The following is a 23,859-nucleotide window of genomic DNA, read 5'->3' on the forward strand; positions in this document are numbered from 1 at the left end:
TACCCTTTGTTCTCCCTGCGTGATCTACAATAATAATCTGCTTCATGTTGATATTTACTGCTGTGTTGCTGACAATTACCTGAAAGAGAAGTTGGGGTGCTTTACTGGGCTGAAAACAGTTTAGCTAAATCAGAAAGCAGGCCTAATTAAGCAAGCTTATCTATATATATAAAGCTCTCGCTGGTGCCAATTGCAGTCATGTGTTTCTATCTATCATTGTCGATCATGAATTTGGTTGACACTTCTATTATAGAGAAGGGCAAATAGCGATATTAAAGTATCTCTAATAATTAATTTCCTTTCAATGTGCATGAATTCATGCACCAGGCCACTAGTAGAAATATAATGTGAACCCCAAATGCAGTCACATATGTAACATGTAAATCTAACAGCCATAATTAAAAAATTAAACAGGTGAAATTATTTAATTTCAAATATATTTACAATATTATTTCAATATATAATCAATATAAATATTGAGATACTGTACATATTTTTGTACCTTGTTTTCAAAATCTTATATGTACGTTTTTACATACATCACATCAATTCAGACTACTGGCACATGTGTCTAATCACAGTTCTAATATAGTAGAAATGCTATATCTTAAGTAGCAGGTACATGGATATTCCTTTTATTACTATTCATAAAACTATACTTACATTTGTATCTACTCTTTATTTGTAAGATATATTTAACAAGCGAAAAGATGGCTAGCATTTCAGGGGGAAATGAATATACTAAAAAAGTAAAATATGTAGAACTAGCCCACTTAATTTGGGACATCTTACAGGGTATTGTAAATGACTTAACAAAAATCACATTGTAGTAAGATTTAAACACAAAAAGTATGCTGAGCCCTGACCAGGTAGCTCAGTTGGTTGAAGCACTGTCCCTTGAACCAAAAGGTTGTGGGTCTGATTCCCAGTCAGGTTACATACTGAGGTTGCAGGTTTGATCCCTGGTCAGGGCATGCATGGGTGGTGACCAATGTTTCTCTCATACCAATGTTTTTCTCTCTCCCCCTTCCTCTCTCTCTAAAAATCAATAAAAACATATCCTTGGGTGAGGATTGAAAAATATAAAAGCCCTGGACGGTGTTTTTAGTGGTTAGAGCATTGACCTGTGTACCAAAGGGTCTCCGGTTCAATTCCTGGTCAAGGGCACGTACCTGGGTTACAGGTTTGATCCCTTGCCCCAGTCAGGGCATGTGTAACCAATTGATGTGTCTCTCTCACATCGATGTTTCTCTTCTCCCCCTCCTCCCTCCCTTCCACTCTCTCTCTCTTAAAAAAAAAAAAAAAATCAATGGGCAAAAAATATCCTAGGGTGAGGATTAACAAACAAACAAAAATGCTGAAATATCATATTGGTTTTATTGTACAGTCCCACACAAAGTTAATGTCATGTGTTGTAAATTAAATCATTTTCACTAAACTTCATTTTTCAAAAGACTGCTACACATAGAAACTCTAATGACCCATTGTCTGGAAAAGCCATTCTTTCTGTGAGCCATCTGATCATACTCTGAGATATACATGGCTTTAAGTAGAAAACATTTTTAGTCTAATATAAAATACTGTAATATGTAATGTGATTTATATTCTTTTGCTATTGTTGTTAATTCTCACCAGAGGATATTTTTCTTTTTTTTTTTTATTGTTTGAAGTATTACAAATAGTAGTACATATGTCTCCTTTTTTTTCCCCCCCATTAACCTCCCCCAGGCCTCCTCTACCCCCCAGTACATGCCTTTACCTGCCCCCCCACCCCAACCAGAGGATATTTTTCCATTGACTTTTAGGGAGAGTGGAAGGGAAGGGGAGACAGAGAGAGAGAAACATCGATGTGAGAAAGACACATCAACTGGTTGCCTCCTGTACAGGCCCTGGAATTGAGCCTGCAACCTAGGTACGCGCCCTTGACAGGAATCAAACCCGGGACCATTCAGTCCCCAGGCCAATGCTCTATCCACTGAGCCAAATATAGAATTTTTCATCATGTAAGTATATTTAAAATACCTGCTGGCTTTCTCACTGTATAAAAAAGCAATGTTACGCTAGCCCATGCATCACAAACCACCATTAACTTGAACACTGCTAAGACCTCACATTCTATTTCTGGACTTTCTGCAACTCCAAGATTCCACTTTGAACTCACTTTGCTTCAAGTCCCTACCCCACCCAAAAACAGCTCCATAAGCTCCTTTCATTCCTAACTGTCTCTTCCTAATACTTTTTCACTCAGGTTTAACTAGCACTAACACTTACGATTGTATCAAATTTTAATAGCTTTCAAAACTTTCCCAATTATTAGAACTTTATAACCATCCAATAAGAACTTTTTAAAACGAAGAAATTAAAACTGAAATAAATTACCCCCTTACAGATCACACAGCTAGTAAATGATAAAAGCTAGCACAAAGAACTCCTGACTCTATACACTCACCTAAACCACAGTTCCATTAATGAACTGCATTACTAATATTTCCTAAGTATTTCAGGGTATATAAAAATAGACAATTTTCCTAAACAACAGAGATTAAATAGTCAATTTTATGGTTATAGCCACAGAATCTAGAACAATAGATATTGTGAACTCTTTGCATGACTTTAGAATATATTGTATTGCCTGGCTAGCGTGGCTCAGTGGTTGAGTGTCAACCTATGTATGAACCAGGAGATCATGGTTTGATTCCCGGTCAGGGCACATACCCAGGTTGCAGGTTCCATCCCCAGTGTTGGGCATGCAGGAGGCAGCTGATCAATGATTCTCTCTCATCATTGATGTTTCTATCTCTCTCTCCCTCTCTGTTAATCAATAAAAAAATATATTTTTTTAAAAGAATATTGTCATATGAATATTTTCCCCTCGCTAAAAAACACCTTACTAGTTCTGCCATCTTTATTCTATGATTCAAAGTAAACAATGAATATTTGAGTCCTGAAATGGCCCCAGCCAGATGGAGCATAGTCCAGTACACCAAAAAGGTTGCAGATTCGATCCCTAGTTTGGGCATGTGTGGCAGGCAACCAATCAATGTTTTTCTCTCTCTCTCTCTCTCTCTCTCTCTCTCTCTCTCTCTCTCTCTCTCTCTCTCTCTCTCTCTCTCTCACATCAATAAAAACATATCCTCTGGTGAGGATTTAAAAAAAAAAAAAAAAAAGTCCTGAAATGTTCTGGCCCAGGAGGTATAATTCAAGTAAAAAAAGCATACGAAATTAAATTTAAAAATCCGTTTTTAATATAAATTAAGATAAAAATAATGAAATAAAAGAGGCAGATGTTATTTTTTGCAATCAATTCCTGTCATCTCTGTAAGAATTTTTAAAAAACATTATAGGAGCCCCAGCCAGTTTGCTCAGTGGATAGAGCATTGGCCTTCGGACTGAAGGGTCCTGGGTTTGATTCCGGTCAAGGGCACATGCCCGGGTTGCAGACTCGATCCCCAGTAGGGGGCATGCAGGAGGCAGCCAATCAATGATTCTCTCTCATCACTGATGTTTCTCTCTTTCTCTCCCTCTCCCTTCCTCTCTGAAAAATTAAATTACAGTGAACCTTACCAAATTATTAACAAAATGTTCATACAATGAGTTGATTATATGTATTTTTCCAAAAGATCAACTATTATTGCAAACATTTGCACTGTAAGTTAGAAAAACAATTCCAGTAGTCAAAGGTTAAAAGGGAAAAGATAAAGGTTAAAGGCTGATTCAAGGTCATCAAAATGAGGTCTAAAAATATTAATGGTGCCTTGGCCAGTGTGGCTCAGTTGATTGGAGCACATCATCCCATATACTAAAAGGTGGCGGGTTCGATTCCAGGTCAGGTACATATCCAAGTTGTAGGTTTGATCCCTGGTTGGGCATGCCTGGGAGACAACCAAGTGATGTTTCTCACATCGATGTTTTCCTCTCTCTCCCCCCTTCCTCTCTCTAAAAGTCAATAAAATAAAATATTAATATTAGTGCTAAGAGTAACTTGGTGGGCCAAAATAACTTAATAGAGGACTTAGGAGGGTGGTATGTGGAGTTTCTGGCAACTTACCTAAGAATTATTCATTAGCAGCAATGTAGTATACTGCAAAAAACAGACTGGGGTAAAAAAGACCTAGGAAACAGATTAAATGACTTTTGAAGATTTATTTAGTCTTCTCAGTTGTAAAATCAAGCTATCACCAAATATGTTCTAAAATTATATAGTGCCAAGTCAAGAGAATTAGCAATAATATAAACCATCTAGCACAGTATTTAATGGTGATCACCATGAAAAATGGTTTGCAGACTGTCAAATGTATTTAAAATGTTCCAGAGTTCTGAAAATGTTTTAGAATTAAATAGTGGTGAAGGTTGCACACTGTGAATATATTAAAAATCACTGAATTGTACACCTTAAAAAGAGTAAGATGGTGAATTTTACATTACCTGATTTTATTTCAGTTTTTAAAATGGCCCAGAAATATTCTAGTTAGTTGATAGCAAGTCAGAACTAAAAAGCTGGCATAAATAAGCAATAGCCTCAAAAAATGTAGAGCGTTCTCCCAAAAGGCTATTATCTATCTTACCTAATAATAGACAAACATGTAAATTGACTGTACCTCTGCTACGCCCATAGCCAATCAGGAGTGAGTATGCAAATTAACCCGCTAAAGAGGGAGGGTTACTTTGCATATGCAGGCACAGAGCAGCCAGGAGGGGCAGGACGCCTGCTATGAGGGGACGGGGGTAAGGGGGCCAGTGGAGGGAGCTACAGGAGCGGTGCTCCGGCCAGGAGCAAGGACTTGCAGGCTCCCGGGCGGCCAGAAGCGAAGCCAGGGGAAGGAAGGCCTATTCTTGCACGAATATCGTGCAACGGGCCTCTAGTCTGTCTATATAAAAGCCTAAGCGACCGTTTGACCAGTCGCTATGATGCACACTGACCACCAGGGGGCAGATGCTCAACACAGGAGCTGCCCCTTGGTGGTCAGTGCACTCCCACAGCAGGAGCGCCACTCAGCTGATCGATGGGTGCCAGGCACTGGGCACATGGCTGGCGAGGGCAGCTGTGGAGGTGCAAGCCTCTCCTGCAGACACTCCCGAGCACCCTTCTCCCATCTAGACCAGGACTGGGATCGGGACCGGCATTGGGACTGACTGGGCGCAAGCCTGTGGCAGTTTCTCAGTCATGGGCGCGGCGTTATTGTCCTAGGACGGGCACACGGAGACCGCAGCGGAACGGCAGCGAGCCTACCGAGTAGTGGCAGCAGCAGGCGCAGTGCCTGGCCTGGACTCAAGCTCCTCCCCAGCTGCCTGCCATTTCGCGCACTACATCCCTCAGGGGATGTTGGACTGCCACCAGATCCCCGCAGCCCATGCCGAGGGACTCCACCGGTGCACAAATCTGTGCACTGAGCCTCTAGTTTAAAATAACATTCTGCAAGTAAGGCCACTATTGGAAATTAATTTAATATGGACAGAATATTGTCTGTTTGAAAAATATCTAAATTCTCCTAAAGGAAATATTGAAGTTACATGTTCTAGGCTATCCTTTTGTTTCTATCTCTCTCTCCCTCTGAAATAAAAATATTTTTTAAAAGAAGACTGACAGTACAAACTGTTAATAAAGATGTGAAGTAACTGGATCTCTCATATGCTGGGAGTGAGAATGCAAAATTGTACAGCCACTTTGGAGAACAGGTTGGCAAGTTCTTAAAAAGTTATATTCACGAAATGACCCAGTAATTCAAGTACTACATATCTACCCAAGAGAAATTAAAAGATATGTCCACATAAAAGACTTGTATGTAAATATTCAGACCAACATTATTCACAATAGCCAAAAAGGGGAAATAACCCAAGTGGCCATCAACTGGCAAACAGATAAAATGTGGAATATCCATATAATGAAAAAACAGTAATAAAAAGGAATGAACAACTATATATACAACATGGATAAATTTCAAAAGCATGTTGCTAAGTGACAACTAGATACAAAAGACTACATACTATATGATTCTGTTTATATGAAATCCTAGAAAAGACAAAACTATAGTAACAGAAAGCATATCAGTGGTTGCCTGGACCAAGGATAAAAGGACTGACTGCAAAGGGGCATGAGATAACTTTTTAAGTTATGAAAATGTTCTATATTTTTATTGTGGTGGTGGTTACACCACTGACTATATACATTTGTCACTGAATTAGTGAATTTTGTTGCATATAAGTTATACCTCAATAATGTTGATTGGAAAAAAATTATGAGAGAAAATGGGAAGCAATAAAACGAGGATAAAGAAGTCCTACTCAAAAATTAATTCTTCAGCCCAGCCTGTGTGGCTCAGCAGTTGGGCACTGACCCAGGAACCAGGAGGTTGCAAGTTCGATTCCCAATCAGGGCACATGCCTGGGTTTCAGCCTTGATCCCCAGTGGGGGTTGTGCAGGAGGCAGCCAATCTTTGATTCTCTCCTCATTGATGCTTCTACCTCTCTCTCTCTCGTTCTCCCTTCCTCTCTAACATCAATAAAAATTTTTTTAAAAAATAATTAATTTCTTCAGTTGGTAACATTTCAAAGGTGGCCCTGGCGGGTTTTGCTCAGTGGTTAGAGCATCAGCCTGCGGACCAAAGGGCCACAGGTTCAATTCTCAGTCAAGGGCACCTACCTTGGTTTCAAGTTCCCCAGCCCCAGTAGGAGCACGTGCAGGAAGCAACCAATGTGTCTCTTTCACATCTATGTTTTTCTCTCTCTCTGCCCCTCTCTCTTCCCTACATTCTAATCTCTCTAGAAATCAATGGAAAAAATATCTTTGGGTGAGGATTAAAAAAATGTTTTTCAAAGGCCTTTATCCTTGCAGTGTTTGAAGTAATCATTAAAAAATATTGGGGTAAGAAGTGGAAGCAAGGAGGGGAAGAATTAAGGATGTCCTTCTTAGACATATTTTTCTTCTCTAACTTGGAATATGTAATTTAGATAAGGCCAAAACTGAAAACTTACCTTTACATTAAAAGGTAAACCCAGACAAAAATTCAATTCAAGAGAAAAAGAGAATATATAATCTTCAAATAGTTCAGAGGTACACTTACCATATATATAAATTAATGTAACTGGAATATACTATGACATAACATCTTAATTTTAATTTATTTACTAGAGGCCCGGTGCATGAAATTCATGCACGGGTAGGGTCCCTAGGCCTGGCTGGCCGATCTGTGGGGCGACCAGCGGGGCGATCGGGGCCAATCTGTGGGGCGACCAGTGCGGCCCGCTGGCACCCGCCTTGGCTGGCCTGGAGCCTACGGGGTGGGGGCAGCTCCTGCATTGAGTGTCTGCTCCCTGGTGGAGTGCGCGTCATAGCGACCAGTTGTACTGCTGTTCGGTCAATTTGCATATTAGGCTTTTATTATATAGGATTAAAAAAATTTTTTTATTGATTTCAGAGAGGAAAGGAGAGATAGAAACATGAATGATAATCACTGATCAGCTGCCTTCTGCACAACCCCTACTGAGGATTGAGCCGGCAACCCAGGCATGTGCCCTTGTCCAGAATTAAACCTGGGACCCTTCAGTCCACAGGCCAATGTTCTATCCACTGAGCCAAACAGGCTAGGGCTGACATCTTAATTTTTAAACATTCTTATTTGTTCATGAAGCCAGTCAACACTCCCTCTTGGATTTAAAAATTATTGAAATAAAAGCTTTTCTTTAAAAAATATAAACATATGACTTCCAGTGCTAAATTTTATAATTCTAATTCAGTTATTATAGTATACTTAAAACATTTTTAAAAACCAGATTACTTATTTTAATGCACTAAACTGATGATAACTAAGTGCTGGAAAATATACTTCATATTTTAGCTGAATTGAAACACAAAATCTAGATCTGACAAGCTAGTTGTAAAGTTGCTTCAGTTTCTCTAGGACAGTGGTCGGCAAACTGCAGCTGGCGAGCCACATGCGGCTCTTTGGCCCCTTGAGTGTGGCTCTTCCACAAAATACCATGGCCTGGGCGAGTCTATTTTTTAGAAGTGGCGTTAGAAGAAGTTTAAGTTTAAAAAATTTGGCTCTCAAAAGAAATTTCAATCGTTGTACTGTTGATATTTGGCTCTGTTGACTAATGAGTTTGCCGACCACTGCTCTAGGGGAAAATCACATTCCAAAGCTTTACCACAGATATCTTTTATTTGGAGTGACTGGGCTGCTGAAGGAGAAGGAACTTGTTGAGCTTGAATAGGATTTCTCAAAGCTAACATCAAGGAGCCCTCTAAGCCCTGCCAAATTGTGGATGGTATATAAACAGACACAATATTTATTTTGGGACAAAGATCCTGCAGGCAAGTAAGCAAAATGCTCCAGAAGAAGCAGTCACAGGCCTCTGAGAATCCATTTAAAACAAGAGTCTCTCCTCCTTCCTTAAATCAAATGCTGTTAAATTTTGCTTTGCAATTTGATACTAATGTAAAAGAATGATAAAGATTAAGTATAAAAGTTCAGAAAGGAAAAACATAGCTTATCAAAAACATTTATTTAAAAAGTATCTATTCTAGCCCTAGCCAGTTTGGCTCAGTGGATATAGCATTGGCCTGCGAACTGAAGGGTCCTGGGTTCAATTCTGGTCAAGGCACATACCCGGGCTTGCGGGCTCAATCCCTGGTGGGGGGTGTCCAGGAGGCAGCTGATCAATGATTCTCTCTCATCACTGATGTTTCTCTCTCTGTCTCTTCTTTCCTCTCTGAAATCAATAAAAATATTTTTAAATAAATAAATAAATAAAAAGTACCTACTCTAATATATCCACTGACCCAAACCGGCTCAGGCTACAGTAGGTATTCTAATCACGTATAGTTATAACTATTTCTGTGTCTGGTACATGTTTGACTACCAATTAAAATAATAAGTTATAAACAGGAATGCAACAACTATTGCCAATGTAGTAACACTAGACAATATATTCAATTTCCATAGAAAAAAAATATTAAACAGTGTAAAGTTCATTTTTTTCAGTTTATATTTTTCATACCCTTTATTTTTATACTCAAAAACTAAATTATGTAGAAAGGACACACAATCATTAATTCAAAATCCCAAATGAGACTTTATAAAACACAGAATGCATGCAAAAACCACTAATCTTACCACTCAAGACTAACAAGTTTTGGTCAACCATAATAATTTGATTTGTTTGAAATAAAATTAGAAATGGGTCCTAAGAGGAAAGATCAAAGGAACTGGAGTTGTCTGGTCTATAAAAATTTAATGTAAGAATGATTTAAATTCTGATCAGTTGCTTTCCTTATCCTATGACAGCTAAATTAGAGGAAAGCAGTTTAGATTAAGAAAGAATTAAGAACATTTTTGCTTTAGGGTTTTATTTAGGCACCAAAATGGACCCCTTGGGAAAGATGTGGTGTTACAATACTGCACAGCTACCTGCAGTGAAGCTTGACCTAAGGCATGCTACACCACCAAAACTCCATGATTGTCTATACCACACCCTATGAAACCATCCAATAGCCTAACTTTGGATAGAGCATCACAATTTAAAAAGCATTTTCACATATTCTGGCATCTCATTTAATCCTTATATACATGAGATACAAGAATAAGGCAGACATTCTGATTCCCATCCTATATAATAAAGAGGGAATATGCTAATTTGTCCATTAAGGTGTCCGAGTCATGACCAGTCAAAGGTGAGCGTGCACAGGACCTGGCGGGGACGGGGGCAGGGATTGCGCCACCAGGGGCAGCCCCCAGCGTAAGCGGGCGCAGGCCCACGGCGCCACGTGGCCCAGAAGAGGGGTGTCAGGATGGGCCATGGTGCCCCACCCCCCCATGGAAGCACAACCATGTGCAGGCCCTCAATGCTGCCTGGCCCAGAAGGGGGGGGCGTCAGGATGGGGGAGGGGCGTCAGGATGGGGGAGGGGCCTCAGCAGAGAGCTCTCAGCACCCCTGCACTGGGGTCTGAAGGTGCGGAGAGGAAGGGAGAGCACATAGGCAGTTAGGGGGTTTAGGACAGGAGGGGAGAGCAGATAGGCAGTTAGGGGGTTTAAGACAGGAGGGGAGAGCAGATAGGCAGTTAAGGGGATCAGACAAGGAGGGGACAGCAGTTAGGGCCATCAGGCTGGCAGGGGAGCAGTTAGGGCCATCAGGCAGGCAGGCAAGCACTCAGGAGCCAGTGGTTCTGGATTGTGAGAGGGATCCCAGATTGGAGAGGGCGCAGGCCAGGCTGAGGGACCCCCCCCATGCACAAATTTCGTCCACCAGGCCACTAGTCTATAATAATAAAAGTGTAATATGCTAATTAGACTGGACACCAGAACGACCTTCTGGACGACCTTCCAGATGAAGCCAGGGCTACAAGGGTGGAGGCAAGCCGCTGTAGCTGCCAGGGCCAAGCCCCTTGCACGAATTTCATGAATCAGGCCTCTAGTTTACAGATAAGGAAAATGGTTATGATTGTCTTTTGACTCAAATCCAGAGCTCTTTCCACTGCACTGTATTATTTTAAAAGTTCTGAAAAAGACCCTTATTAAGAGTCCATGTAGACAGCTCACTAGACACCAGGGTACAAAAGTTCCAACTATATTTGATAGACAAATTATAAAATTGTGCTCTGACTTGAACACAAAGTACCTATTTATAGTCAATTATCCATTAACAAACCTTCCTTATTCAAGACCCTTGCTTTGAAAATATTCAATAAATAAAAGAAGTGATTTTGCTGAACCTATTTTCTTAGACCATGAAGCTGTATTTCGAATCAGAGAGAACAAGAAGCTTCTGTTTCCTATTAGCATTCAAATTTTTTTCTGAATTCACCGTATCTAAGTAAATATTGTATAGCCAGTCAAGATGGCCCCAATGATCCCAGCCTCCTGGTACTCATGCCCAAGTATGTGAATAAATCTCCCGCCTCCCTGCTGAGTGTGAGCTAGAGTGTGTGGGCTACACTTAGTGACTCGCTTCTAATGAAAAGAGTAAGACACAAATGATGGAACAGGTCATAAAAAGCAGAGTGACTTCATTTTCCCCTCTGTATGGAGCAGAACACATGACTACACACTGAAGCCACCTACTAAAAGTCACATGAGTTGAGCTTGGAAGTGGATGCTTCAGCTCTAGTCAAGTTTTCAGAGACTGCACAGCCCCAGCCCTGAGCCAGAGCCATCGAGCCAAGCCTCTCCTAGATTCCTGTAAAAGGGCATGAGGAAACTTTTGGGAATGACTGAAACATTAACTTGATTGTGGGTGGTTTTCACATGGGTGTGTACATTTGTTAAAACTCAAAGTATACACTTAAAACAGGTGCATTTTATTGTATGTAAATTATACTTCAGTAGAGTTGATTTTTTATTTATTATTTTTTTAAATATTTTTTATTGATTTCAGAGAGGAAGGAAGAGGGAGAGAGAGATAGAAACATCCATAATGAGAGAGAATCATGGTTGATCAGCTGTCTCCTGCAAGTCCCCCACTGGGGATGGAGCCCACAACACGGGCATGTGCCCTTGACCAGAATCGAACCTGGGACCTTTCAGTTCACAGGCCGACGCTCTATCCACTGAGCCAAACTGGCTTGGGAGAGTTGATTCTTTTTAAAAGGCCACTGAATTCTTGAGCTAAGCAGACAGTGTTACTTACTAAAAAGTAGTGCCATGACTTAAGGATAAGAAAAGTTAAGTTGGTGAGAAAAGTTAAGTTGTAATAACAAACTACCACCACAAACTCACATGTTCTAAACTGCTCCTCAAAATTGTTCCACCCACAGCCTTTCCCATCTCAAATGACAGCAATCCCATACTCCCAGTTGCTCTAGCCAAAAATGTTGGAGCCTTTCTTGACTCTCACACCCCACATCCAATCCAGAAGCAAACACTGTTGGCTCTAACTCAAAATACATGCATACTATGACAACTTCTCACCACCTCCACTGCTACTACCATAATAGTCAAACTGGTCTCCCTGCTTCACTCTTGTCCCCTGTAGCCTATCATGAACTCAGCAGTTAGAGTGATCCTTTCAAAATCTCTGGCAGATCCTATCGTTCACCTGCTCAAAAACCTAAAACATCACCCCATTTCACTCAAAGTCCATCTCATTACAATGGCTACCATGGTCACACAAACTGGCTTCTTGCTATCTCCCAGATCTCATCTCCTACTATTCTCCTTGCTCAGTCTACTCTAGTCACTGCTTGCTGTTTATCCAACACACAGTGCATGTTTCCACTCTAGAACCTTACAATGGAGTTCTTCTCTGTTTAGAACACCTTTCCCCATACCCAAATGGCTCATCATTTCTTAACCTCCTTCAGGTCTCTGCTCAAATATGATCTTCTTTACCCAGGCCATCTTATTGATAACTGCAAACATACCTGCTCATCCTTATTTTACTCTACTTTTTCTCTTTTTCCCAGAGCACTTATCACTTTGCAATATAATGTATAATTTATTTATTATGTATATTGTCTACTCCTCCACTCTTGCCATAAAACAACCTCCAGGGCAGAATCCTTTTTTTGTTTACTGATGTATCACAAGTACCTGGGACAGTGCTCAGTACATATAACAGGTGTTCAACAAATACTTTCTGAATGAACTTTTTATAACTATGTCAGGTACTGGGCTAAGCACTTTATATTCACTACTAGTGGCCCGGTGCACAAAATTCGTGCACATTAAAAGAGGATTAAGCCGAAACTGGTTTGGCTCAGTGGATAGAGCGTCGGCCTGCGGACTGAAAGGTCCCAGGTTCAATTCCGGTCAAAGGCATGTACCTTGGTTGCGGGCACATCCCCAGTAGGGGGTGTGCAGGAGGCAGCTGATGGATGTTTCTCTCTCATCGATGTTTCTAGCTCTCTATCCCTCTCCCTTTCTCTCTGTAAAAATCAATAAAATATATTTTTTAAAAAAAAGATTAGAGGAAATAATTTAATATTGCTACTTGCCCTTTCTCTGTAATAGAAGTGTCAGAGATGAAAGAAAATTAGTAAAATGTATATGAAAACCTTCCTCCTGTCAGAGTCTGGGGCGCACCATGGAACCCAGAGTCAAGTCTCTGCCCACCCACATGCGCCTCAAAATCGTGTGAGACCCAGACCCGGCCGCCCCCCTCCCATTGGGCTAGATCCAGACCCGGTCAGTCCCACCCTTGTCAAGCCCTCCTAGGCAGGGGGCATAGCCTCAGGTCCCCTGGCCTGGCGCCAGGATGGGGGGTGTGGCCTGAGGTCCCCCATCAAGCCCTGCTGGGTGGGGGGCATGGCCTGACGTCCCCCATCAAGCCCTGCCAGGTGAGGGGGGGGGGGTCGTGCGCAGCCTCAGGTCCATCAAGCCCCGCTGGGTGGGGGGCGCGGCCTGAGTTCCCCCAACCCAGCACTGGGGGTGCACCTTGAGGTCCCCTATCAAGCCCCACTGGGTGAGGGACATGGCCTGAGGTCCCCTGTCAAGTGCCGCTGAGTGGGGGACACAGCCTGAGGTCCCCTGTCAAGCCCAGCCAGGCAGGGGGGTGCAACCCCGGACCCCCTGGCCCAGTGCTGGGGCGGGGGGTGCAGCCTGAGGTCTCCCATCAAGACCCGCCAGGTGGGGGGTGTGGTCTGAGGTCCCCCGGCCTGGTGCTGGGGTGGGGGGCATGGCCTGAAGTCCCCTGTCAAGCCCCACCTGGTGGGGGGGCGTGGCCTGAGTTCCCCCGACCCAGCACTGGGGGTGCATCTTGAGGTCCCCTGTCAAGTGCCGCTGAGTGGGGGACACAGCCTGAGGTCCCCTGTCAAGCCCAGCCAGGCAGGGGGGTGCAGCCTCAGGTCCCCTGGCCCGGTGCTGGGGTGGGGGGCGCGGCCTGAGGTCCCGTCAAGCCCTGCCAGGAGGGGGGGTGCAGTCTGAGGTCCCCTAGCCCAGCACCAGGACAGGAAGCGCACCTTGAGGTCCCCTGTCAAGCCCCATGGGGGCAGGGAAGGGCATAGCCTCAGGTCCCTGCTGATTGCTCGTTAAGGCTCCTTATGGGAACTTGGCCTCAGCTGTGGATGCATCCATTTTTGGGACAGAGTGATGGTCAATTAGCATATTCCCTCTTTATTAGATAGGAGGATTTCAATCACTAGGGCAATCCTAGAAAGTATGCATTAACCTCATTTTACAATGAAAACCATAGATTAAATAATTTGCCCAAAGTTACATACTAGCAAATGAAACCAGGACTTAATTCTGCCTAATTCTAAAGCCTTGTTAACCACTAGTTTTCTCAAAGCTGGATATGAATGGGAAGAAAACTAAGCTGCTTCAGGAAGTAACCTGGTTGAGAGTATGTGGAAGACATTGATTTGTGATCCAATATAAGGAGCAGAGGTAAATAATTACCATTTGGGGAAATTTCTTTCAGTTTTTACTTGCTTCTAGTCCTAGCCCTATTGATATAGAAATAGAAGCTAATGGTTATCAGAAAGAGACCATAAAAAATGAGGAAGAGTTCTAGCTGGTTTGGCGCAGTGGACAGAGCATCAGCCTGCGGACTGAAGGGTCCCAGGTTTGGTTCCGGTCAGGGGCACATGCCCAGGTGTGGGCTCGGTCCCCAGTGAGGGGCGTGCAAGAGGCAGCTGGTCTATGATTCCCTCTCATCACTGATGTTTCTATCTCTCTCCCTCTCTGAAATCAATAAAAAAAATATATTTAAAAAAAAAAAGGAGCAAGAGAAGAAGACCCATGAACTCCACAGATGAAAAAACATTGGTCAGTACTTTTTTTCCAAATTCTCTGGCATACTTTATCCCAGTAGTATGGTGTAATATGAGCAGTTGTTTTCTTGTTTGCTTTAAAATGCTTTTTTTTCCTGTAGATTCTACTAGTGTAGTACAGATGTTGGCAAAATTATATTTGAGAAATATATGAACCTACACATAAACATATACAGATTTAAATCTAAAGATACTGATTTTTTTTTTGCCAGCGTTACCATTCTTGGAACACAGCCACACTCATCTGTTTACACATTGTCTATGGCCTCTTTCACACTCTAACAGCTGAAATGCGTAGTTGCAACAGAGAGCAAAATGACAATATTTAGTATCTGGCCCTTTATAGAAAAAAACTTCTAAAACAAACATTAATGAAATGCAAGTTTCCTGATATCTTACATTTTTTTATCACTCTTCCTGATATATTTGAAAACATATCCTCTAAATACTAGAATATGCCCTAGCCAGTTTGGCTCAGTGGATAGAGCATCCGCCTGTGGAGTGAAGGGTCCTGGGTTCGATTCTGGCCAAGGGCACATGCCTGGTTTGCGGGCTCAATCCCCAGTAGGGGGCGTGCAGGAGGCAACCGATCAATGATTCTCTCTGATGTTTCTGTCTCTCATTCTCCCTTCCTCTCTAAAATCAATAAAGAAATATATATAGCCCTAACTGGTTTGGCTCAGTGGATAGAGTGTCGGCCTGCAGACTCAAGGGTCCCAGGTTCGATTCCAGTCAAGGGCATGTACCTTGGTTGTGGGCACATCCCCAGTAGGGGGTGTGCAGGAGGCAGCTGATCGATGTTTCCCTCTCATCGATGTTTCTAACTCTCTATCCCTCTCCCTTCCTCTCTGTAAAAAAATCAATAAAATATATTTTGGGGAAAAAAATACTAGAATATGCCATTAAAACATTTTTGGCATTGTTGGTCATATAACTAAAAACATCTCAATGGGATATGGGGGGTGCAGGAAGAGACTGGACAAAAATCGTACACCTATGGATGAGGACAGTAGGGGGGAGGTAAGGGCAGAGGGTGGGGTGGGAACCGGGTGGAGGGGAGCTATGGGGGGGGGAAAGGAGAAACAATTGTAATAATCTGAACAATAAAGATTTATTAAATTTAAAAAACACACATATCAATGGCTTAAGTCCAAAAATAATATGGTCTTCAATCCAGCAAACATATGTCATTAAATTAATTCAAGCAAATATACTTCCTAGTAGAGTTAACACCATTTAATAGTTATTAAACATTGGAAGACTTCAGTAACATTGGGATGTCAATTTTTTAAAATGTATTTTTATTGATTTCAGAGAGGAAGGGAGAGAAAGATAGAGATAGAAACATCAATGACGAAAGAGTCATTGATTGCCTCCTGAGTGCCCCCTACTGGGGACTGAGCTTGAAACCCAGGCATGTGCCCTGACTCCTGGTTCCTAGGTCTATGCTCAACCACTGTACCAGCCAAGTTAGATATCAATTTTGAAATCAAAATAGTTTAGCGTTAAAGTTGAAAGGAAAGGATTTTTGGTCTATGTCTGCTGTATCTGAGCTACCATGTTCAACACACTTTAAGAAAGCATTTTGAACAAGGAAAACAGTAATTTCTTCAATTTAGTCATACATACATGTACCAAATAGACCCCCCTCCCCCAAAAAAGCAAAAATCATATAATGGCTTCAAAACTTCTGCCCTTAACCCTAGCTGGTTTTGCTCAGTGGATAGAGCTTCGGCCTTCGGACTAAAAGGTCCCAGGTTCCATTCTGGTCATGGCCATGTACCTTGGTTGCAAGCTCAATCCTCAGCCCCAATCAACGTGTCTTTCTCACATCGATATTTCTCTCTCTCTCTCCACCCTTTCCCTTCCACTCTCTCTAAAAATTAATGGAAAAACTATCCTAGGATGAGGATTTAAAAAAAAGGACCAAATAGTAGATCTGGAACATTTTCATTTAATCTTTCAAGCATAAAGCTAACACATAGGAAAGCAAGTTACTTAATTATTACTAATTTTTTACATTCTGTACCTATTTTCTCCTCTCCCTTCCCAAAGATTAGTTTATCACTGACAAAAGATCAAACCTTATTTCATAAAATTAAAGAAAATAAGTCTTCATTATATATATATATATATATATATATATATATATATATATATGATAAGAAATCCTTTTCCTACCTAATACATCCTAATACAATTTTTTTAAGTTCCTCAAAGGGATATTCAGATATTCCTTATGTTTTACAAATAAAGTGATAGGTTATGCTATTCATGACAGAAAAGTAATTTAGCAAGTTGATAAAAACACTGCAAAGGAAACAGGAGAAAAAGTTAAATATAAAATAAGATTTAAAAAAATTTTTTTAAATATTATATTGAAGTCAACTTCTACATAAAAAGATGAACCAATCCAAAATATTCATTAAAATTTCACCAAAATCATAATATACATTAACTTAGTTTTTAACAGAGCTCTCAACTTAAACATTTCCACTTACATTTTTCATCTTCAACATAAACTTCCAACATAAAAATTTTATAACATCTATTTGTTTTCTCAGAAGCATTTTCTCAAAACAAAGAAATTATTTCCAAGTTAAAATTTTCATGCTGCTTTTTTTCAAAATTAAATTACTAACAGAAGCAGAAAGCTACCCAGGAGCTATTTCTAAATATTATTAAATTTAAAGCCTAGCCTACAAAGCCTTTTCTCATTTTTCTCTTAATTTCTTTCTTACAGCACTGTAGTCACAAATATTTTAGTAAAAAAAAGAATATTTCCTGCCAAACATTTAAAGAAATTAAGTTTTGAATGTTCAGTGTAAGAAAAGTACACTACTCTCTTAAAAGGCTAGAACTTTCTAAGGTGAATGTTAATACACATGAAATCAGCAATGGAATGATATGAAAGTTTGAGTGATTTTTAAAAATTATGTATCCTTATAATATGAAAACATATCCCTTTATAATCAGAACTATGATCTCTTTATTAATGTAAATCATCAGATAATTTCTAATAAAACAATCTATAGTATTTCAAATTACAAAGAAATGTTTCCTACCTTGCCTGCTTCTCTTTCTAAGTCGACATATTCCCGGCTAGGTGTTTGTCGCTGTTCTCCCTGCCAGCTGGCCGGAAAAAACTGGAGAGACAGATTGGTTCCTGTGGCCACAAAAGCCTTTTAGAAAAATCAATACAAACAGGATCAGGAGCAGGACATTACATAAATTATGCAGGCAGTCATTTATTTTTACATCAGTTTCTGTCTTAAGCCAGGCAGCACCGAGAATACTTAAAAGTAAAAAACATGCACTCATCATTTTTCTTAAGTATTAAGTTACAAACATCTGATTCCATTTTGAGGACATTTGCCATTGGCTGCTTAAATATAAAATCAAGCCATGGAAATCAATACTTTCTTTCAGGTCAGTTTTTGCTGACGTTAGGATCGTGCATTGCTAATGTCTAACCAGAAGCTACCATCCTTGAATTTAAAAACTTTATTTTTTAAGTGTGAAAATCACTGAAGATCTAAACATTTTGAATTCTAAAACGTACAATTTAAAGTTGTATAAATGGGACATTTTAATTTTTCTTGATAGCCCTTGCTTTAAAGCCCATGTTAAAAATGCACAGGACTGTCCACTTGTGATAAACTATATATTAGCATGTGCCCTGACAGCACTTCCCATTCTCTCTAAAACCTTGGATGATTAAAAAAACACACAGCATTTTCTAAAATCTGATTTCAGGATAACTGGATCTGACTATAACAAAAGAGTATTCATCTAATATTTATAAAAGATTAGGATAGCTCAACAGACAGAATAATCTAAATCCATTTCAATAAAGTGTCAGTCTGTATAGTCCCTGAGCAATTTAACTATATTTCCCCCCAAGTAAAAAAATGGAACACTGTCCCTTTTCCCCAAGGGAAATTAAGAAGTAAAAAGCATTTTGAAAAAAACAACACATTTTTCATCATCTAAATCAGGGGTGGGCAAACTTTTTGACTCGAGGGCCACAATGGGTTCTTAAACTGGACCGGAGGGCCGGAACAAAAGCATGGATGGAGTGTTTGTGTGAACTAATATAAATTCAAAGTAAAGGAGTGGAGGGGAGAGCAAGAGAACCGGATAGAACAGCCCAGCGGATCCGGCCCGCGGGCCGTAGTTTGCCCAAGGCTGATCTAAATGTAAACTTTTCTTTATTGGAATTTTTTATTTTATTAATTAAAATAGAATGTTTTTGTTTTATTATACCAAGTTGTAAAGCATAAAGTTTTCAAGCAGAGTCTTCATCTGAAAGTAAGGGGTTCACATTTTGACGATTTGTTCAAAGCCTTTAGATGATTCAACTATCCTCTAGTTCCCCTGATGATTAACAGCTTCGATTTTTTTTAGAGGTAAAAATTATACTTCCTATTTTTATTACTGGTACCATACGTACAATTGTCAACCTAACTGCTAAATTTCTACAGTTTTGATAGCATTTCCCTAATCAACTGGGATACCCTTTTTTTTGAACAGCTGTCATTACAATATTAACTTTAAAAAATCTTATCCCACTATTAGCATAAGTTTAAAAAATAATCAAGTGAAATTAATAAACAGTTTAAATTAAAAGCAGACTGCTAGCTGTGTCCTTAGGCAAGTTACTTAACTTTACCTCAGTTTCCTCACAAATATTTGTAAAGAGCTTAGAACAGATCAAGTAAATGATATATAAATACCTGCTAAATAAAATAAAAGAAATAATTTTGAGCTAACTTTTTCCACCCTCAGATAATTAAATTCTCAGAGCAGAGTGGTGGCAAATAAGAGATTCAGCCCATGAAATGAAGCCTTGTATCAAAATCTCCCAGGCAAGTTTCTTCAGTATTCACCTAATAACAAATCCTTCCACCCACTGTACCCCAAATCAGCTCTATGCTCAGTAAAAACAGTCTACAGATCTTATTACCTCACCTCCTGTCTGAACGCCAACCTCAGAAGAGATTTCCTGCTTCCTCACTTTATGCCCATTATCTCATCAAGATCCCTCTCTCTGAGATAGAAGTGATAAAAAAACAAATCATTCTAGAATAACATTTCCCAAATTTATTTGACCACAGAACTCTTTAATGGAATACCTATACATACATGAGCTCAGAAAATTATCTTTGAAAACATAAAAACGCTACACCGGTATCCCTGTCTATATGTAAGATTTCCGGATTGCCCTATTTTTTATAGGTTTCATAAATTATAAAACAGCACACATTGTGCCAATCCAACATACCTTTTATCCTTCCATTTTCAGGATTAAAAATATATGGTTTTGTCCTGGCCAGGTAGCTCAGTCAGTTAGAGCATTGTTCTGCCACCCCAAGGTTGTCAGTTCAATCTCCAGTAAGGGCATATACCCAATGAATGCATAAATAAGTGGAACAACAAATCTATCTCTCCCACCCCATCTCTTTCTCTCTCAAAACAGTAAAATAAATTTTTAAAAATATACATATGGTTTTTACTGCTCTCCCAGTAGAGTGACCATACCTATCATAAGTATTTTTTTCTTTTATTAATCATTAGTGTTGAAGACATCTCCAACACTTTTACTACAGTAAGAACTTACCGGGGGGAATAAATCAGTTTACCAAATAGAATAGATTCTATCCCTCACCCATGATCACTTTTATTCATTCTACCTTATAGTTAAGAAGAGATAAGCATCACAGAACTTAGGTTGGGAATAATTGTGGGAAATATGTATATTTTTAGTCTATAACTGCTGTCAAAATAGAGGCCAAAGAATACCTTTTCCACATCTATTTTCCATAACCAAATAGGTAAAAGCTACTGCCTGTTTGTAAGTCAAAAGACAAATTTTAGGCATTACATTAAGTAACCTCTAAACTGAATTAATCAAGTACCTATGATGCAAAAGGCATTGTGCAAAGTACCTGCACAGAGGCGAGTATATTAGCGAATATAACCACAGAATTAATGTGGTCTCCACCCTAGAAGATAAGAATACTGTAATTTACATGTGGAGGACATGGAATTAAAGGGGGAAAACTAGAGAGGGTAATGTGAAATCCCTTATCCCTTACCAAATACAAATAGTTACATTATTCAACAAATTAAGACACATATGCGTCTTAAGAGCAAATCTTTCAATGTATCTTCAACTTTCAATACTTGTCAGATATTAAGAACTTATTAAAATTTGTAGGATGAAATATTTGGAAGAGAGGAAGAACTAGAACATCTGTCTGATTTATTCCTGGAAAGAAATTTATGACAAATACAAGCCACCTATAAAATATTACAGCAACATTATAGTACAGTAATTCAGATACACTGTGGGTTAAATTATATTCCCAGTTCATAATTACATGCAGTAAAGTCTGATATGACAGAAAAACTGTTAATAGCTATTCTTCATTTGGTTTCCAAAAAAACCCCTCAGCTTTAAAAAAGTCCTGACAATAGTTTGTTATCTCCAGGAAATCCACTGGTTAGGTATACCATCACCTTTTGCACAAGGAAACACATGCAAATTTATTATTGGACCGACTAATAAATGATTCTTTTACCACTCAATAACAAAACCAAAAAATATTTGTCTTACACATATGATTACAACTACTCAAAAAAATTTGGCAGTGGGCTGAAAGCAGGAGCTTTTCTTTCATAACATGCAATAATAATCAACTATTCTAGAGCTCCTGGTAAATTTAGCCAGTATCTTGTCATTTTCTGTAATATGATTCTAAAAAACCTTCAAAAATAAATTTGGTTTTGGTGAAGAGAATTTAATGGTATGCAAATTACATCTCAATAAAAATAAGTAGATGCTCTATAAAGGAGGTGGGAGAAGTAAATGTACCAATATGTCCTCCTATTGTTAACCCAAACTCAAACTGCACAGTAGCTTCAAGTCTCTTCAAATGCCATGGGCCCAATCACGGAGTAATTATTGGATTCCATCACATAATATTTCAACTTTTTTTTTTTAAATAACCTTTCCTTTCTTCCTATCCATTCTTTGGCTTCTTCATTCCCCCTTCATTAGCACCTCCATCGGACAAATCAAAAGATCAGGGAAACTAGAACACTTTATTTTTTTTTTTAACATTAGGTTTGATGGAAGCAAAGCACTAAATCTACCACCCATAATACGGCCTCAAGATCAACTGTGGTTTTTGAAAATCCATGCAGCACAAACGGGGTATGCTTTTTAGCTTTGAAAAAAAAGACGATAATGGTTTCTCTCTGATTCTCCTAGGGTTTAACAGTCTAAGAAAAGATCGCGGCATGTTCCTTAGGTCATTTTTTTTCTTCTCTATAAGGACAATAGATAACTGGCGTAAAGATTTATTATTCTTAGCTATTCTGGGAATGAGAGAGCTTCACATATAGACTTACCAACGAACTATCGTCCAGGAGCCAGATCCTTGAATGAAGCCCCGTTCTTTTTCCGGATGGGTGTTTTCTTCCTTAGAAACACCCGATCCCTTACTGGAGCCTACACATAACCTTTCCCTGTTTAGTCTGCCTCCGGTTTGCGTTCGCCGACGGCAAACTGCCGAGTCGTGTCTGCGAGACATACCCACCGCCGAGGGTCACAGAGAAGCGTCTCGGCGCGAGGACGCGCGGCCCGCCAGTATCTGCTTTCGCATTTTGAATCCCGAGTAGGAAGTGAGACGGCGCCCGCTCAGTTCCGGGACCCGCGGCGTCCGGAACCGACCTGGGCCGCGGCAGCCCCCGCGCAACAAGTGACCCGCGCGCGCCTCGGTACCCGGCGCCCTCGGCCCCCTCGGCCCCCCGCCCCGCCGACTTACGATTTCCGAGCGGCCGTCGCGGCAGGCGTTCTGGAAGCGCGCCTGGCGCTCCTCGTGGGGCCGGTCCCTGAAGCCCGTGTACTTAATCTGCAAGGCAGAGACAGCCCGAAATCAGGAGCCAAATCCGCGGCGCCGCCCGCGCGCCCGCCCGCCCCGCGCGACGCCGATAAGGACAAGCAGAGCCTGCGGGCAGACGGCGGCCCGGGCGAGATTGCCCCCTCCGCGGGAGCCGGCGCGGGGTTCCCGGGGACCGCGCCGCCCAAACTTTTCTCCGCCCGGGCCCACTCGGGGCGCGCCGCGGCCTCCGCGCCGTCCGCCCGCCTCACCTCGCATTCGCGGCTCAGCTTCCTGAAGAACTCCTCGTTCTCGAACTTGCTTCTCTGGTCGGGCACGACGCGCGGCATCTTCCCGCCCTGAGACCGCGTCGGCCGGTCGGGCTCCGGGCTTGCGCGGGCACCCGCTGGCCGGCTCCGCGTTGACCGACTGACCGCTACCCGCGGAGCCCTTTGTTTCAGGCGCCCGCGCGCGTGGGTTCCCGCTCCCGGAGTCTGAGGGGCCGCCGCGCGCTCGAACCCAGCCCACGCCGCCGCCGCCTCAGCCGTTGCCTGCCGCCCGCGCGGACCCAGCACCCGCCGCCCCCGACCGCCGCCGCTGCCGCCGCCGCCGCCGCCACTTCCTCTCACCGCCCACCTCGCTGGCCCGTCGGCCCCGCCCCCGCCGGCCCCACCCCTCCCCTCGCGCGCCCGCCCGCCCCAAACTCCAGCAAACAAAACGTACCATTCACAACTCCGCGATCCGCGCCGCGCATGCGCCGCCCCCGCTTGCGGGCCGCTAGGTTGCAGTGAACCTGGCTCCTCCCGCCGCACGGCCCTCTTCCCCTGACTGACCCACGGGCCACTCACTGTGGGACCGCCCTGTGGGGATCTGCCGGGTCCATGGAGATGGAGCGGCCCGCGCGGTCCCTTTCTTTCGACTGTCTGGAACTTTTGGACTTCCCAGTCGCGCGGAGTAAACCAAAATTGTGACCTAAACGCGAGGAAATTTAAGTCCTTGGGGACTTTGCGCCTCCAAACCGAAGGGGGTGGGTGTAAAACGTGCAATTCAAAGAGTAAAGGTGGAATCAGACCAGAGCATCCCACCGAATTCAGGTCATGATGGAAAGGTCGGAACTGTGAGTGTCAGAAGGTCCTAGGTGAGATCTTGACTCCCTTGCCTGCTGACTGGAGCCTTAGACAAGACTGGACCGCTAAGCCTCTGTTTGCTTATTTCCAAAAAATCAGACTTTCACAAGTTCACAGTATTAGCGTGAGAGCCTTTATGTAG

General features: G+C 41.6%; 1 protein-coding gene across 3 annotated transcripts in view; it reads right to left on the reverse strand.

Annotated features, from left to right (window-relative positions):
* Nucleotides 1–23,211, reverse strand: part of CBFB (core-binding factor subunit beta) — a 62,555-nt gene extending 39,344 nt beyond the window's left edge. For 2 of the 3 annotated variants that reach the window (XM_080644725.1, XM_080644724.1), the window contains exons 1-3: nt 22,863–23,211; nt 22,537–22,623; nt 17,770–17,886 (exon numbers count right to left, since the gene is read on the reverse strand). In XM_080644725.1, the coding sequence (XP_080500851.1) occupies nt 17,770–17,886; nt 22,537–22,623; nt 22,863–22,940 (282 nt within the window). In that variant the 5' untranslated portion in view covers nt 22,941–23,211. The remainder of the gene's footprint in view (nt 1–17,769; nt 17,887–22,536; nt 22,624–22,862) is intronic. The other variant, XM_080644726.1, reaches the window with a different exon arrangement.
* Nucleotides 23,212–23,859: the final 648 nt, after the last annotated feature.

This window comes from Plecotus auritus (genome assembly GCF_963455305.1).
Source record: "Plecotus auritus genome assembly, chromosome: 10".
NCBI classification, from domain to species: Eukaryota; Metazoa; Chordata; class Mammalia; order Chiroptera; family Vespertilionidae; genus Plecotus; species Plecotus auritus.